This window comes from Notothenia rossii, assembly GCF_949606895.1.
Source record: "Notothenia rossii genome assembly, chromosome: 3".
NCBI lineage: Eukaryota > Metazoa > Chordata > Actinopteri > Perciformes > Nototheniidae > Notothenia > Notothenia rossii.
The window spans coordinates 13,598,258-13,615,526 of NC_136901.1; the positions used below are offsets into that span (position 1 = coordinate 13,598,258).

The 17,269-nt window shown below is 42.9% G+C and overlaps 1 protein-coding gene across 1 annotated transcript in view; it reads right to left on the minus strand.

Moving 5' to 3' along the window:
- The window catches only part of LOC307032770 (nck-associated protein 5-like), a 125,533-nt gene that overhangs the window by 83,962 nt on the left and 24,302 nt on the right, over positions 1-17,269 (minus strand). The window contains exon 3 of the mRNA XM_079671012.1: positions 10,248-10,321. Within this exon, the coding sequence (XP_079527138.1) occupies positions 10,248-10,321 (74 nt within the window). The remainder of the gene's footprint in view (positions 1-10,247; positions 10,322-17,269) is intronic.

Consider the following 17,269-nt stretch of genomic DNA (forward strand, 5'->3'; position numbering starts at 1 on the left):
TTACACACGTAAAAAGGGAAACAAGTCATTACATGAAACAAAGTTCAGATCTTGCACAGCCTTGCCAATAACTATAAAGAGGTTGTGCTTGTTGGACTGTCAATTGTGAATAATGATGGTATGATGTCAGAAAGGTGTCGGTATATATGAGGTTCACTGAAGAATACTGAAACCCTCATAAAAAATCTGATTGTGTCACTCTGTGTTCTGCCATCCATTCCCACTAAAAGCAAAGATTGTGAAACCCAAAATCAAGCCTACCTAACCCTAACCCATTTTGGACGAGAAGGCACAACGCTTTTGGAAAACAACGCAGAAAAGAAAAGCCTGATGTAGACAACCAAGGAAGAGATGAAGATCAAGGGGAGGGAAGGACAGGATCTGAAAGCTAGAGAAGAAGAAAAAAAGCTGGGGTCTTTCTGGACCGAGTGTCGGAGGCTCTCCAGCCCATCTGCTGCAATCACAATCAGTCTCAGCTGAACGGCTGTGACAAACTGCAGCCCGGAGCCCACTGCCTCCACCAGGCAGGAGAGGAGAAGAGGGGGGGGGGGGGGGGATGAAGAGGCAGAATACTCTCTATTGTCTGCTCCCCAATAGGACCAGTGCAGGAGGGGGTTAAAGGGGGAATTAAAAGGGTCCCGGTGACAGGAGCGCACAGTTAAAGAGGGGAAAGAAAGGAACAGGGCTGACTTAGAGCCGGGGACCATCGCTGCCACTTTGCCCCACATTCACTGTCACTAATGTCCTAAATGAACAATGACACTAGCCATGTGAGAAAATTAGTTTGTTAGGGGAAGAGGGGGAGGGGGGGGGGGGGTTCCAGTTGAGGGAAGGTGGAGATAAACACCCAGGGATGAGTTGTCACTCGCTGGAGGAAAATCTGGCATCAGCCCGACAGGGATCGTAAAAAATGGACACGTCCCGTCACGTTATCAGATGTCTCGTTTATCATAAAACTGGAGATTCATGATGCCTGATTATTGCATGGGACCAAAATGTCATGCAGAGAGGTAATTGTGTTTATCATAAGCGCAGCTGTCAGCCAGTGGAAATCTGAATACAGGGCGAGAGGGGTGATTCGATTCTAAGAGCAGGTGGTCACCAATTAGACACTATTGTTCTGGTGGGGTAAAAAAAAAAAAGACAAATGCACCGCTGAGTCAGCACTAACGCATACATATGTGGCATAATCAAGAAATATTGAGGGCAGTGTTCCATTCTTAATTTGATCAAGAGCAATGAGCGATGACTCTCAAATGCATGGCGACAAAGCAGTGGTGTTTGTCAGAAATAGTCTTCCCCCCTCCCTCTTTACTCTCATCAGGAAACAGCCAATGTTTGTTTGTTTAGCTTTGGTTCTCCCATTTTAACTGAGAGTCTTAGGGTGTGTGTGTGTGTGCACTGTTGCAAGAGTGTGTCTCTAAACTAATTGTGTAGTGTGAGCTAGGCTTTATGTGTCATATGGGCGTGTGCATGCATGTGACAGAAATAATGTGTTCTTACAGTATGTGCACATTTTACAGCCTATTCATGTGTATAGGTTTGCAGACTTCGTCCATTTATACAATATATGTGGGTATGAACTTGTCGTGTACTTGCGCCTGCGTGCGTGCGCCCGTGCGTGTGTGCGTGTGTGTGTGTGTGTTGAGTGATCTGCTGAGCTCATTAAGGCGCTGCTTATTGCTCTGCCAGGGGTGTCAGTGACAGATTCCACTGTTTGGAAACCCTCGGCCGCCCACACAGCCAGCCTGGCTCCACCACTGTCACACACACACACACACACACACACAGCTAGGTTAGCATTCCTCAGGGAGGTGGGGGGGAGAGACAGGACGGTGCTGGGACAGTGACTGCAGGAAACGTCGGGTCGATATGGATTTGTAATGGGATGCAGGGTGGTCTGCTCGTGGTTGTTAGCGTGGGTTTTCTGCACGAGTGTGTGTGTGTGTGTGCGTGGAGAAAACGTGTGAGTGTAATCAACTCTGAACTAGAGTTAGAGGGACGCCGGTGGTTGTGGTCGTGTGTGTGCAGCGGTGGAAGAAGTATTTACATCCTTTACTGAAGTGAAAGTAGCAATTCAAAAATGTCAAATTACAAGTATGGATCCTGCGACTCCCATAGTTGCAATTTATATTGCAACTATGGGAGCATGTGTGTGTGTGTGTTTCTATTCAATTAAAAGACTGAACTAGGCTTAATTTCTTTTCAGCAAACATAAGTGACATTTCTTAATAGTGGTATATATGTCAGATGAGCCTTCAAAGTCATGGATGTATTATTAAAAACTGGAGTCTGGCTTTCATCACATGGCTATCTTTGGATTAAGGATGGCCTACAAAGTCCTTATTCTTTGAGTGTTCAATTATTGATGCACTGACTTGAAGGCAGCATATTAATGATGTAGCCTGTCTACATGGAGCTAAACGTCAAACTAAAAGTTATTTTTATTGCAATGCATCATATTGTATTATGTAGCTTCACAAATGTTATCAAATGAATGTAGTGGAGTAAAAATCAAAGCATTTTCCCGACACAGGTAGAGTACTATTACTTCAAAGGTTTTACTCAACTAAGAGTACTTTTATATATCCTGTCCAGCGCTCCAGCCATCAGCCACACTTCACCTCGGTGACATTAATCCCCCGCAGCTTGATCACAGATGGGGGGGGGGGGGCTGGTCAAGCTTCGTCAATTGAGTTCATTACTTGACCAGTCTAGGTGTGTGTTCTGAGACACACACAGAGGGAGAAGAAGGCCAAATTTGTTTCCTTCCCGTCGCTCCGGCAACCCTAAAAGACGATTAGCTTGTGTGATGTGTTTAAGCCGAGACGTGCTTCTGAGAACAGCTCTTTATTGTCTGATGCAAGTGAGGTAAAGTAAGGGGTGTAAAATCATTTGGAAGCACATCAGAGGTACTGTGGGCGGGTACAATCCATCCAGGAGATATTTAGCTGTCAACATGGCTAGACTCTATTTGAAAAAGGGGGGTGGGGTTTGGAGCGTTTTTCTGCATCAAGACAAGCAAAGGAAATGCCGGTTTGTTTACCCAACACACAGCTCAGACAGATTCAACTCACATGATGGGTCACGCTGCAAGAGCCCCTCCAGAGACTGTGTATGTGTGCGCGAGTGTGTGTGTCACTTAGCTTCTGCGTGGAAAGATGAAAAGTGTAATACAATGATAATGCACCTCCGTCATGTTCAATTAAGTAGGGGATGGGGGCGGAACGACGGAGGTCCGAAGAGACATGAGCAGATTTCCAGAGATGGCAAAAGTACACACATCCTGTACTCAAGTAGAAGTACAGATACTCATGTTTAAAAATATTCTGGTACAAGTAGAAGTACTGACTAAACCTCTTTACTCAAGTAAAAGTAAAGAAGTATGGGTTTCGAAATGTACAAAAAAGTAACCATTACTACCAGCTGTTTTAAAGAGTAACCAGGATGATGGATACACGGATCGTGTTCAAATCACTAGGCACGCAATGGGTGTTTCTCAATGTCGAGGAAGGCTGCTCCAGAGCCACTATTTCAAGGATGCTACGTCATCGAGTCCCGCCGAAGAACTGTTCCAGGATCCTTGGAATTCTATCGAGGCCGGCGTCCTTTGTTGCGGGAAATTTCGAGGCTGGACATGTGTATCCTCCGCGGTCTAAAGATCCCCACAATGCTTTGCGCACAGACCAATTTCACAAATATTTGGCGGAAAATGTAAAGCGGGGTCTCTCATATGACGCACACCTGTTAGCCTGTTAGCCTGTTAGCCTGTTAGCCTGTTAGCCTGTTAGCCTGTTAGCCTGTTAGCCTGTTAGCCTGTTCCGACCATTCTTTGTTTTCCGAGACTAGGAAGGATTCTTGCCTCACTTCTGAAGGACCTGACTCGGAAGACATGTCCTACCAAGGAAGCATCCTCAACATTGAGAAACACCCAGTGACTCTAAATAATAATGATCACGCCACCGAACACAGATTAAAACTAAAGTAACAAACCTGTTTTGAAAATGTAAGAAGTAGAAAGTACAGGTGCTAAAAATGTAAGAAATAAAAGTAAAAAGTCGTCAGAAACATAAGTAGTGGAGTTAAGTACTGACACCAGAAAAATGTACTTAAGTACAGTAACGAAGTATTTGTACTTCCCACCAGATTTCCCTCTTCGTGGGACTCGGGAAAAGTCATCAAGACCGGAAGGAGCCGGATTAACACTGCTGGAGTTGGTCTTTAATTAATCTTCGGTAAATCTTAGAAGAATTACTCGAACATTCCTAGCGTGATTACGGTAAACAAATGGGGCTATTATAGCATGAGGTATCCTCTATCTTACACCAGCGCTACGGTTAGCTGTAGTCAAATTAACACCACATTTTTCCCGTCACAGGGGGTCTTTGCTTTATCGTTTTTCCATTGGCATTAACTCGTTTCACTTTAGTGTCATAAAGCAACCGAGCTATTGGGTGGTAAAACAGTGTACCAAGCAAAGGCTTGTGTTTATGACAGTTATGTAACCTAAAATACGATGTGGTAGTCGTTTAATTGGTCGAACACACAATATAAAATGCAAACCAATAGACGTGATAACAATACATATCGTTAAAGTTTGCAATGCCTTAAACGGAAACCACCCAGTGGGACACACTTTCTTATAACTTAAATATTATGAATTTCATACTTCCCGTTTCCACGGAGAGATGAGAGGATCTTTTCCAAAGAGCCCTGAGGTGGAGGTAAATAGCATGGATGCAACCACTGTGACTTCCACCAGCCAAAACCACACAGGATCTATCAACAATCCCAACACACGGGGTCTATCTCTCTTCTTATCTCAATGCAAGGATGTTTTCCCTCTCTTTTGTGCACACTATTCAAAATAACTGCACTGGAACCATTCTCTCAATGCTGATCTTGATTAAAGAAAAAGGTATTGTCATTGCACAAAAGGCAGAGGAACTCAACGGAAGTTAATAGACCTGACATGTTGTGCGAACATTTGTACCAGGGTTACTGGAAATCAGATTTAAAAAAGACCATTCTGCAACAATGCAACTGCTTTTCTCACAGCACAAGGCATTCAAATTAGTGTCTGAGAACTCACTTAGAAAAACAACAGTGGTAATTAGCCATTATGTAAGATTCAGCTCTTAAAACACAGCTAATTGCTTCTAGGAATGCAGATAATACCCCCATTGAATCCAAATGCCAAGAGTACGTGTCTCAAGTCCTATAAAACACTGCCTATGCATGTTGTGAAACCACTAACAAAAAGTGGTGATTACAACACATATATCTGCAGGAAAGGTTAGCTCCACCAACGGATATTTTTCAGAATAAGTGCGGTAAACAGCTGCTTCGCTTTATACTTAACCTTGAATGTTCTCGAACAGGAACATGGAGGCTAATGGTGAATGATATGTGGAGAAGGAGGCCGCATATCACTGCTTAAACACTCTTGCCTAGTGTGCATGGGAATGCCGCTATTAAACGACCTTGAGGGAGCTTCAGTAAAAGGCTTCATTAACCCATTCCATTAACCTCTTCCCTCTCATAAGCTCCATAAAACTGATGCATATATTTGAGCTGAGCTCAGGCTTTGCGCATGAATCAGGGTAGCAGCGTGTGGCGTTTACAGGGCTCGGGAGACAAGTGTTTCCAAAAGCCAGACATAGTTAGTGAATCTTCACAGAGATAAAGCAGCGAGTGTTTGGCGGTATCATGTTAAATCACTGCTGGAATCAACAAGATGCAACAATACCAAAGCTATGCTAGATAGAAATCCATTTCTCATTGCTAGAGAAACAAAGAAAAACACCCACTGATTTCCTCAAAAGGCCTGTTTATCAAATTCCACCAGTGCCCGATGAACGGGTTGATTTATGTACACAGTTCCTTGGAGATATCTCAGAGTCAGGACTCCTGGGCCGTAAAGTGACCTCTAATGGGCGGATTAGGCTAAGTCATTCACTTCAGAGGGCACACAAACATCATTGGAAGTGTATTAGATCTCTTTGGAGCTTAGTATGATCAAATTATTGCATTAGGCCGGTCAACTTATCCAATTAAAGTTGTAAAAAGCATTGGTTATCGCCCAAGCGAGACGGCGGATCCTTGGGGCGTTGGTTAGCGGGAGGCTATCCACCTCCTCATCCACAGAAACAGGCTTGGCCACATACTTCAGCCGAGGATTACAGCCTTTCATCTGGCTCAGACCGCCGGCAGCACACAGGCGTCTTTGAGGCCAGATATGCCTTGTAGTAACATCAGCACGGTCCACATTTTGTAAAGCTGTTTCCCAGCTTCATGCTCCTGTGGTCTTTTTCTCTCGAGTGTACACACACAGACTTTTTTTTTCTCTCTTATCCACTCTGCGAACTGTCAATTTTAGGGGAACACTAAAAGTCACTAAAAGAGCTTTTTAAAAAAGGCATTTTTGAAAGTCTTAAACTTCGGTTGAGACATTGGAATTGAGGAAATTAGTGAAGGGCTTTGATATTTTATTGGCCAAGGGCAAATGGACAACATGTTGAGCCAGTAGAGAACAAACTGGTCCATTTTCATTTCAACCAAAAAATGAACTTGGGTGTTCAAACTTTTTCACCAAGGGCCACATACAGAAAAACATACGAAGGGCTGGGCCACTCATAAGTTCAGTTATAAGTTAGCAAAATCAATCAAATGTAGGTAAATTATGCTTGTTATTTGAAAATGCCTTAAGAAAAAAACAGCCTGCATCACAGCTCTCCAGAGGGTTTCCATTATTTTGTTACAAAAGGTGTCAGCAGCTCGTCCCTTAAAACAGAAGCCTCAGATTGCTACATAACAGGCTTTATTTCAAGCGTGTTATGTAAATAAGTTATTGGGCTTTTTTCTAAATCAACTTAGACTTTTTAGAAAATGTTTCCAACTTTAATTGACTAAATGTATTTGAATATTTTGTTTGTGGGCCATATCTTATTATACCTTTTGAATATGCCGAGGGCCGATTCGGTTGTAGTATTTTGGAAAGCACCCCCGGTTCACACAAAGTAAGTCGTATTACCAATAATCCCTCTGCTGAGCGCACATCTTATCTCCACTCACCATCTTTGCCGACATCGCAGCGCCGTTGCTCTATGAACATGACAAATAGCTTATGGATCAGCAGATGTCGTCGCTAATGTCCTCCCTGCAGCTGCCTGCTCCACACAACCTGTCCTAAACCCCTCTGGATCTCCAGCTGAGTCCCCCCGCCCCCACCTCCCCCTCCACACCTCCTGGTCTCTCGGAAACAACATTCTCCTCCCTCCTCAAAAGGTGTGGAAGGAGTCCAGGACAAACACCATCTGCTTGGGGCAAAACATGGCAGGTGAGGCCAGCATGATACTAGCCAGACTTGAACCACCAAAAACAGGGTCAGAAGAAGAGTCAGGGTTACAAATCAAGAGTAGGAATAAAGGTCGAAGCTGAGCGTGAGCGAAAAAAAAAAAATCTAATCTACATTGTTTTAATCCACGGGGAAGATTACACAGTCACGGTGCCTTGACACAGCAGCTTGTCAGAAAGAGGTCACTCCCACCCGTCATGCTTTTTAACTCTGCAGAACATCCATATGTCTCCCACACTTGTCTGTCACTCAGCACACGTCTTTAATAAACTCACATTTTCCATTTAGCCTACAACTGTGTGTTCAGTGCCACCACTTATGATATTGTTAACCTTTAAAAAAATACATTTGATGCTGTTTAATGATTGCAAACATGTGCTGAATAACTGGAAACCCCGGGTCAGCGTCCTACTGTACGATGCATCTAGCGTTGCCACATTTTGGATTTGCGCCATCTGATGTTGACACTGTACCGCTGAGCTTTTGTTTCCGTCTGTCAAGGACAGGGTCACATTGAATAGAGGGAGCAGGAAAAGCCCGGCCAGCATCCCACTGGGGTTTTGTGCTTCATCGAGCAATGATGCTGCAACTGAACGCGAGGGACTGTGTCTGAGTGTGTGTCTGAGTGCGTGTGCGTGTGCGTGTGTGTGCGTGTGCGTGTGTGTGTGTGTGTGTGTGTGGTGTGTGTGTGTGTGCAAGGGGCTTTAGGATGTCGAGGATCCAGCAGATGCTTTCGACATGCAATCAAAAATGAGCTGGATCTTTGTGTGTATATGTTATCAAAACATCCTTCCATTACTAGACGCTGGTGACCTCTAGGCTGAGGTGGGAAGTAGTGGAGTACAAATACTTTGTTACTGTACTTAAGTACATTTTTCTGGTATCAGTACTTTGCTTTTGGTGGCGTGATCATTATTATTTAGAGTCATTGCGTGCCTATTGATTTGAACACGATCCGTGTATCCATCAGTTCCTGGTCTTCTCTAAAGAAGAGGGACCAATGAAAACGTTGTCATGTTGCCGTTGTTCAGCATGGAAACATTCATTAGCTAACAATGACATTATTGTTCTATTAATATAAAGGGAGCTCAGTTACTCTTTAAAACAGTTGGTACTTACTTAAGTAAAAGTAAAGAAGTATGGGCTTCAAAATGTACTTGAGTAAGTACTTCTACCAGAGTATTTTGAACACGAGTATGTGTAGTTCTACTTGAGTAAAGGATGTGTGTACTTTTGCCATCTCTGCCTCTAGGCTTGCAATTATGTTGGTTTTTTCATGTTAAATATCTTTAAGGCTTAAACACAAGTCTTGTATATCCATTTGACACAACAAGGGTATTTGATATACCTACATCCTTACCAACTCATAAAAGTAGTTCAGAAAATTCATGATCTGTGTACTTCCCCAGTGTGAAACTACTCTGTAATATGTTACAATGGAAGACATGAATGCAGTGGGTCGCTGGGTCATGAAGTAGGGATGCAGAGGACTAGAGGAATTTAAGGGCTTTTCTTTCTCCTACTGACGGGTTGATGGGCCCCATGTTCTGAGGGGTGGAGGGACACATCTATAGCAATCGTGAGATGGTGCTTAATAAGGATAAAGAGGCGTTTCCTGAGCTGCGGTCTATGTTTTAGCTGAACAAAAGCCTTTGTGAAGTCATTTATCACTGTCGACGCTCTGAATTCATCAACGCTGGAAAAGAAATGAAACAAATCCTGCCTGGTGGTATGTTGTTTCTAGGAAAAATGTGTGCTTCAGAGACATAAGGGGTTTTCAAAAGAACTAGCTCAATCTGTGGTGGTTCCATTTTAATGATGGTTTCATCTCAACTTGTCTAAGAGTCCCGTGGAAGACTGGAGGAAGCCCTGGTGCTCAATGGAAACTAGCATTGTCTTCATTCTTAGCTCTGCCCTAAGCACTCTCCAGCATGTGATGGCTTCTTATCTGATCCTCACTTTAAAACCATCCTCATTTTAAATCTCACTTCAAGTTTGAAGTAAGTTTACACAGACAGCTCTAGACAGAAGGGCAAATACAGCTCTCATATGACAGTAAAATACTTTTGGGTCTACAAGGCGGAGGCACTAATTCATGTCATGTCAGAAAAAATACATCAACACAGAGTGAATGGTGGGAAAAATGGACACTCAAATGAGTTAAAGTGAGTGCAAGTTCATGGACTAAAAGTATTTTGTAGGTCAGTCTTTCTAAGTAGCCATCAGGTCACCCTGGGTGTCACCAAAGATGACTCCCCTGTCTTATAAAGAGGGGTGGGGATGACAGATTGGAGGGTCATTCCTTTACACATCACTTCCTTTATTAAGGGGCTGGCCAGGCCTAGTAAATGGCATGGTCAGCGGTCATCCAACCCCCCCCCCCCAGTCACCCACACTGAGACCCCTATACCCAAGTGTCCAACCCCCAGCCCTTCTATGCTCACTCAGGGGGAAATTACTTTGAGTCGGGGGAATACAGCTCCATTGAGGTTTTTACAAAAGAGGGTGAAGTTTAAAAAATGGTCTCTTCTTTCTGTATGGGGGTGCAAAAGCGAGGATGATAGGAGCATGCAGGGGACAAGGTCATTAGATTGGCATCTCCATAAGCTCTTCATTCCCATTGTCCGTGCAAATCTGCACCGAAAGGACCTCCATGAGAAATACCCCCGGTCAACCCCACACTGGGACCAGAGTCTCCTCCTTTGTCTGCCACTTTTTTTAGTGTGTTTCCAACACAAAAAGCATTTCTCAAGAACCGCGTACAAAGCTTGTCTCCAGCTCAAAACCAACAACATTGTTCAGCTGCCTGCGGTTGGGAATGGATTGCAGGCAGCTGCAGATGTCCTTTTCGGCAATAAACATCTGCCCGAAAATCTTAAGAGCCTCTTACCTTCGGACATTACGCCGCTCATCCTCAAGCTGCTTGAGAAGCTCGTCGATGCATTTGTTGGCGTCCATGTATTCCTGCCAAGAAGAGAGGAGAAAAAAGCCAACAGTAAACAATGGGGCTAGTGTGCAAACGCTCAGGTTAATTGGAAACACGGGAAAACACGGTTTTCATCCTAAACAGTGATGCTGTGGACTGTAAATATCCACCACTGTTTCATCGATGTGTAAGGAACAGTAGTACTTTTGAAAAAAGGTGTGATTAATCAGTTTAGTCTCTCCTTCTCACTGTGTGTAACTCCAGAAGCACCTCTCGGTAACTTCTGGCTCAGAAGCGAGCCCAGCTGTGTAATGTCAGCTGGGAATAGTCCATGCTCACTAAAACGTGTGCTACTGAGTTACAGCACAGGACGAAATGAGGTAAGGCTAAGAGCAGAATGGAGAAAACAGATGTCAGGTTTTCTTGGCTACGGCCTAATGATTTGCCTCGTAGTGGTCCGACTACAGGAGGGGGGGGAAGTGCAACTGTAAGAAATAGGCCACCATACTTCAACCATCTGTGTTTTCAGATATTTGAGGTGCACAGAACACAGCCAGTTGTGACTGTCAGATCGGTGTGGTCTAACTTTCAGACTAATTAATTAGATGTTAGCTTGACAGCTCGTGATGCATCTCCATGGTAAACGCTTATCTCAGGGGGGCAGATGCTGTGCATTGATTTCTAGACAGTGTGGTCATGTGAGCGAAGAGTGTAATTGAATAATGGGGATTCCCATGAAGAGGTCACCAGGGCAGGAATCTCAGTAAAGAAGGAAATGTAGTGTCTGTGTTTTTTTTTCATGAGGATTCCATAAAACATTCTTTATTGAGCATTTGTTTTTCTTAGCTGCTTTTGTATCCTCATTGTTCTTATGAGTCAGTGGCACAAACAAACACGATCCAATTCTTGTAAATAAAAAAACACCAGGAAATGGAAACACAAACACTGTCTGAGGCAACTTTCCTGAAGCCCCCTGTTGTTATTGCATACAAATGAAACATTAGCATGTGCACAAATAATAATAATAATAATAATAATAATAATAATAGCAACGTCTGGAATAACAGTATCAAAACAATGCACGTGTCTGGGGAATCGCATTGTGAAGGCAACCAAAAACATCAGTTATATGTATCTGCAAGCCTTTAACACAGCTGAAGAACTTTTAATAATTCGTCTTGGGACAGATTCTGACCTGGCTTTGACCCACCTTCGGGGCCTGACCAGACTTCAAGTTCTCCTGTTCACAGCAAGGGCTTTTATAACCTGTGGCCTTGAGAGTTAACTCAAATTATTCCAGATGTTCTGTAACTGCTGTTAAATACTGTACAGTTGTTTTGTCTCTCGATAATCGTGCTTAATCTCTGAGTCCACCACTTGAACACCATAACCCTCAGCTCGCCCTCTACACTCCAACACCGTCAGAGAATAACAAAATATTCCCTTTACCCAAGACCATTGCCGATTTACACATCCACGACGCAGTCACGCAGAGCTACGTTGATGCGGAAGTGGGCGCGGTTAAATCTCAACTGGGTTGGAAAACGATAGAGGCCAGCAGAACTTGACAAAATGCCACTAAAGGGCATTCTGGGTGACCATTAGTGAAATCGGGCCGACGCCAAAGCACGACAACAGATCGATGCCTAACAGCGTGGTGCCACATTTTCCGATTCCTATCAGACTTTCCACTGCACAAACATCAACTTTTTTCATTATCTCTTCCATCATTGCCAATTTTAATTTTGACTGTAAACTTTACATGTTTGGAAAGCAACCAATTGCAGTGTTAAATAACAGTGCCCCAAAGCCATCTGCTACTCTCAGAGTGCCACAGCATGCAGCCAGAATGCCACTCACACCCGAGCTGGAAAGCCATTACCGCTGAGCTAAGTTCCCAAAGTTAAATTTACTGTCGGCTCCGAAAGGCAGTTAATCAATAGCAGAAACGACGGCCATGTTCATGTTGCTCTTTTGGAATTGAAAACATCGGATGTGATGAAGCTGGTTGCTTGTATAGACAATCCTAAAACAATTGTGCATGAATTATTAATGACAGCTTATGCTTTATTCCCACCCTGCCATCTCGCCTTGTGTGACTTTTTTCTCAAGAAAATGGTCTGGGGGTAGAACGTGCGTCTCGGAAAGACCATTAGCAACATGATCTCATAATGGCTGCCGCACAAAGGGGGACCTTGTTTGCGAAAGCCCCTATGTCAGGGGAAATATTTACAGGCCACATCAAACGTGAGGTAAAGCTGCCTAAGTCTGTGTTGTCATCGCGTAGACCTCTCCTAATGACAGGGCACTGAAATAATCCTCGCTGCACATGGAGGAATGCAGAGAATGCGGCGTGCTTGTTGTCATGTGAAGTGTGGGGGGGGGGGGATTTAAGGCTAAGATTTAATGCATGACTCATGTATGTTATGCCGCGCGTTATATCTTCAGCCAGGCATTATTCATGACGGTTTTACGGCGTTAGTGAAAGCTGAAGCGTTCCCACGAGGCCCAGGTGCTCACGTGGAGACTGAAAAATACTCTGGATTTACTGACTTGAGACTTTATTTCTCAGAACTAGTGCGCTCGAGCAAAAGCCCAACAGTTCCTGACAGGGGTTAAAATGTCTGTTAGCTCATAAAGGAGTGTGTTATCACCTCCAAAGTATAGTAAATCAGAAGGTGTTCTTTTAGAAAGAGCAAGAAGTAGTGCCTTCACAGAATAAATCTGAAGGAGACTTTGTGGTGACTAAAGTGGTCTGCTGAATCAGTTGACGGTTTAAAAATCTATTTTAAGGGTCTCCTATCCTGCAAAATACACTTGTTGATGTCTTCTATACATACATATGTGTCCCCCGGTGTGTCAGGGAACTCACAAAGTGTCAGAAAACCCTCTCTCTTTTCGACGTGTTTTGGAAGTAATACCCAGAATCAGCACTTCTCTAACAGGGCTGAAATAGAGGGATATGAGGGATGTCTAAAATGCATGATGTCTTTGGTATTTTGAGCTAAACACATCATAACATTGTTTTTAATATATTTGTATATATCTGAGACCCATAATATATACCTAAAAATAGCATGATAGGAGATCTCTAAGTCAATGCAGTTGTTTATTTGCTTTGTCCAACAGCTGCCTATATAGACTTTTTGCTTCTAAAACTGTATGTAGAACACCCAAAGCCATTTAGAAGACGACCAGTATTGGACACAATATCGATTTTTGCTGCTCTGATGTGTTGTTGGCTTAGCAAGGTTTAACCTGGCAGGAGATGTGTTTGCTGATGTTCTTCCTCTATGACCGCAGCTTCTCACTGATGTTTATCCGGCCATGTTTACTCATGTGTGTGAGAGCGTTTGATACGCAGGCACTCTGTAGCTGCCGAGGGAAGAGCTTCCCAGCCTCGTGCGCGGCTTGATTCCCATATCCTGTCCCCTCCAACTGCTCATGTGCCTTCATGAAAAATTGAACATATGAGCGCCGTCCCCCAGTGCTTTGGGGGAAAAAAGAAAATACACTTCTGTTGAAAGACACACAAACCAATGGATTACATGTAACGGGATTACGTTATAAGGATGCAAAAAAAAAGGTAGCTGTAATCCCTTACAGTTACATCAAAAAAAGACGTAATCAGATTACTTTTCAAAATTGTGGATTACTAATATAGCCCAATAGGATTTTCAGTAAAAAACAGAGATGGCAAAAGTACACACATCCTTTACTCAAGTAGAAGTACAGATACTTGTGTTTAAAAATACTCTGGTAAAAGTAGAAGTACTGACTAAACTTCTTTACTCAAGTAAAAGTAAAGAAGTATGGGCTTTGAAATGTACTTCAGTAAAAAGTACCCATAACTACCAACTGTTTTAAAGAGTACCTGACCTCCCTTTATATTAATAGAACAATAATCGAGTCGAGTTTTCATTGGTCCCTCTTCTTTAGAGAAGACCAGGAAATGATGGATACACGGATTGTGTTCAAATCAATAGGCACGCAATGACTCTAAATAATAATGATCACGACACCAAACACAGATTCAAACTAACGTGTCTGTTTTGAAAATGTAAGAAGTAGAAAGTACAGGTATTTGTGTTCAAAATGTAAGAAATAAAAGTAAAAAGTCGTCAGAAAAATAAGTAGTGGAGTAAAGTACTGATACCAGAAAAAATGTACTTAAGTACAGTAACGAAGTATTTGTACTCCACTACTTCCCACTTCTGGTAATAAAACATCAGCTGCATTATTCATCCGTATGAGGCTGGTTTTTTCACACATTCTTGAAGATTAAGAGGGACAGAAGCACATCCTAGACGAGCGTCTGGTTCTGATATCGATTTCTTTGGAGTTGACCCGGGAAAAGACGAATAAACGGTAAGCTAGATAACACTGACCTAGTTGAGGTCAAATCCTCGCTGTGATGAGTTTACTCCATCACATTGATGTGTGTGCAGATCAGAGGCTGGCGGTCCAGATAAGACACCTTGCAGTGAGCTCAGGGGATAGGACCCTGCCGAAGAGAAGGTCACGACCTCTGGCCATCTATCCAACCCGTCTCAGTTTACCACAAATACTGCGCATACTGATGACATGCCAGCGTGGCCTCTGGGACTGAAAAACCAACTGAAACCCCCGAGCTGAGGGTCTGACAGAAAGTGGAGCTCCCACGAGTCAGAGGTTATGCCAATAGAATGTAAGATTTCTTTCTGGGGGTATTTTTATGGCACACTAGAGAATGAGTTATGACAGTAACTTTTGGAGGTGTTGGAGATATATCGCATCTGATACGGCTGTTAGTGTTGGCCTCCTGCCAAACACACAACTTGGGGTTTCACACGGATAATCCCACCATCCAATAGAAAAAAGTATATGTGTACATGCAGGCTTGGGGAGTAACGGATTATATGTAAAGGCAATACGTAATGAGGATATAATAATGTAACTGTATTCCCTTGCAGTTACATTAAAAAATATGTAATCAGATTACAGTCACATCAACAACAAAAACATGGAGATTACTTGCAAGATAAGAGTATTAAAATACATTTTAAAATAAGAATGTATATATTATAGTTAAACGTACTTCTTGATTATTTATTTGTTTAATCTTTTGAAATGTAGTTTGTTTATTTAACAAAGACACTGTTTAATTATTTTATTAAACTAAAATAAGAATTTGTTAACTATACTATTCTGTAAACCTAAATATAAGGACACATTTTTTATCCTAAATATCTTAAAAGTAAAAAATATGTTATTGATATTTATTTTCTCTTGTATTTATTTGCATTGCATTTGATATTGAGGTCATCCAAACGCAACAGAAGGTAATCAGATTACTTTTTAGATTAGGTAACTAAAAATGGAATCTGTAACATTTCTTAATCAAAGTCATCTTCCCAAACGTGTGTACGTGGCAAGCAAAGATGTACCCACAGCAAGTGTAATCAGCATCAATAAAAACGTTTTCCTGTATTATTCAAAATGGCTGTGATGCTATCGGAGCGAGGTAATGAACTAATCACCATGACTAATGGCCTCTGGTGCAGATTCATAGAAAGTGGCCTGTGCATGTAGCAGGTCTCTGCCTCGGTTCAATTCATTAGTCTTATCAGCATGTTTTGAGGCCCTTCGCTGATGATCCTTCACTCAGAGGTCGTTACTCACATCCCAGAGACCCTGGTGTCATAGTAACAGGCCAACCATCGCTCTCATATCCTCAGAGCCCGATAGCTCCGCAGATAGCCCGGCTTTTTATCAGCGGAGAGGGCAGACACTCAGGTTAATACGGGAGATTTTTCAATTTGAAGAGAGATACAGAGATCTGTGTGACTTGGTGTCAGGGATGGATGTCCTGTGTCACAATAATTACAATCAAAAGGGAAATTGTGTGATTAACCACAATCTTTCCCAACGCCTTAAACTAAACCCAACCCTAACTTTAAAAGTTGTAATGCTGGAGATTTCCGCCCTATAGTTGATTTGCTAACACCACAGCGCCACTGATTAAAAACTGATCAGCTGACGTCGTCTTGTTGTAGCTACAGTTACTAATAGCAGTGATAAATACATTGACTTTCCTGCTTCCAAATAAAAAGCCACCTGTTTTTCCAGCTCAAAAAGTGTTTTAGCTGCCTTATCATACGGCATAAATTCAATGTACTTTATTCACCACAAACTGTAGAGAGGAAAAGAGAATGTTTCTGTCAATCAATCCATTTCAGAGACTGAGTATACATCAGATTAAGCTCCTTCCACCTCAGTAAATCAACCGTCACTCCGTGAATAATGCTGAGCTGAGTCACACACTGCTTAATTGTACCCAAAACCTCACAAACTGTAAAGCTGTGCCGCTCACACAGTAGCCTTATTGAGTGGAGGACATTGGTGTAACAAATGCCTCCAGTGAGCAGGATATTCTTCATCTGCCCCAAACGGAGGAGTGTCGGGGAATATGGATTACTGGAGATACAAAAGGGAGCTTGTTCATCATCTTAGGGTGAGTTTTTATCTGATGTTCTTCCTCCAGCAGCACCTACGGCCCAGGCCCAGCCCAAACATCAACACCTCGCCACCGTCAGGAATCCAAATCCCCCGCGGATTATCTTTCCAAACATTAAGATACGTCCAAATAACCCTCCGTCTGTTCGGGCTCCTCCTCTGCGCTTTTGGGTCTGACAGAGTGGGCCATTCATGCCTGTGGGGAACAGTGGCAAAGCTGTTCACTGCGCAACTCTCACAGGGGAGGGTTGAGAAAGTAGCCGAGGAATGAAATACATCGGAGCTGACATCGCTATTCGGTCACTTCCACAGAGTGAGCTGTGTGGAGGAGCGGGGAAACCTCTGCCTGTTTGGAGTCTTTAAAGGTCTCCTATTATACTGTTTTTCATCAATATATTATAGTTCTCAGTTATATACAAAACATGTCTCTGAAGTGTTTGGCTCCAAACACCAAACAGATCATTGCTGCATTACCCATAAACCCCTCTGTT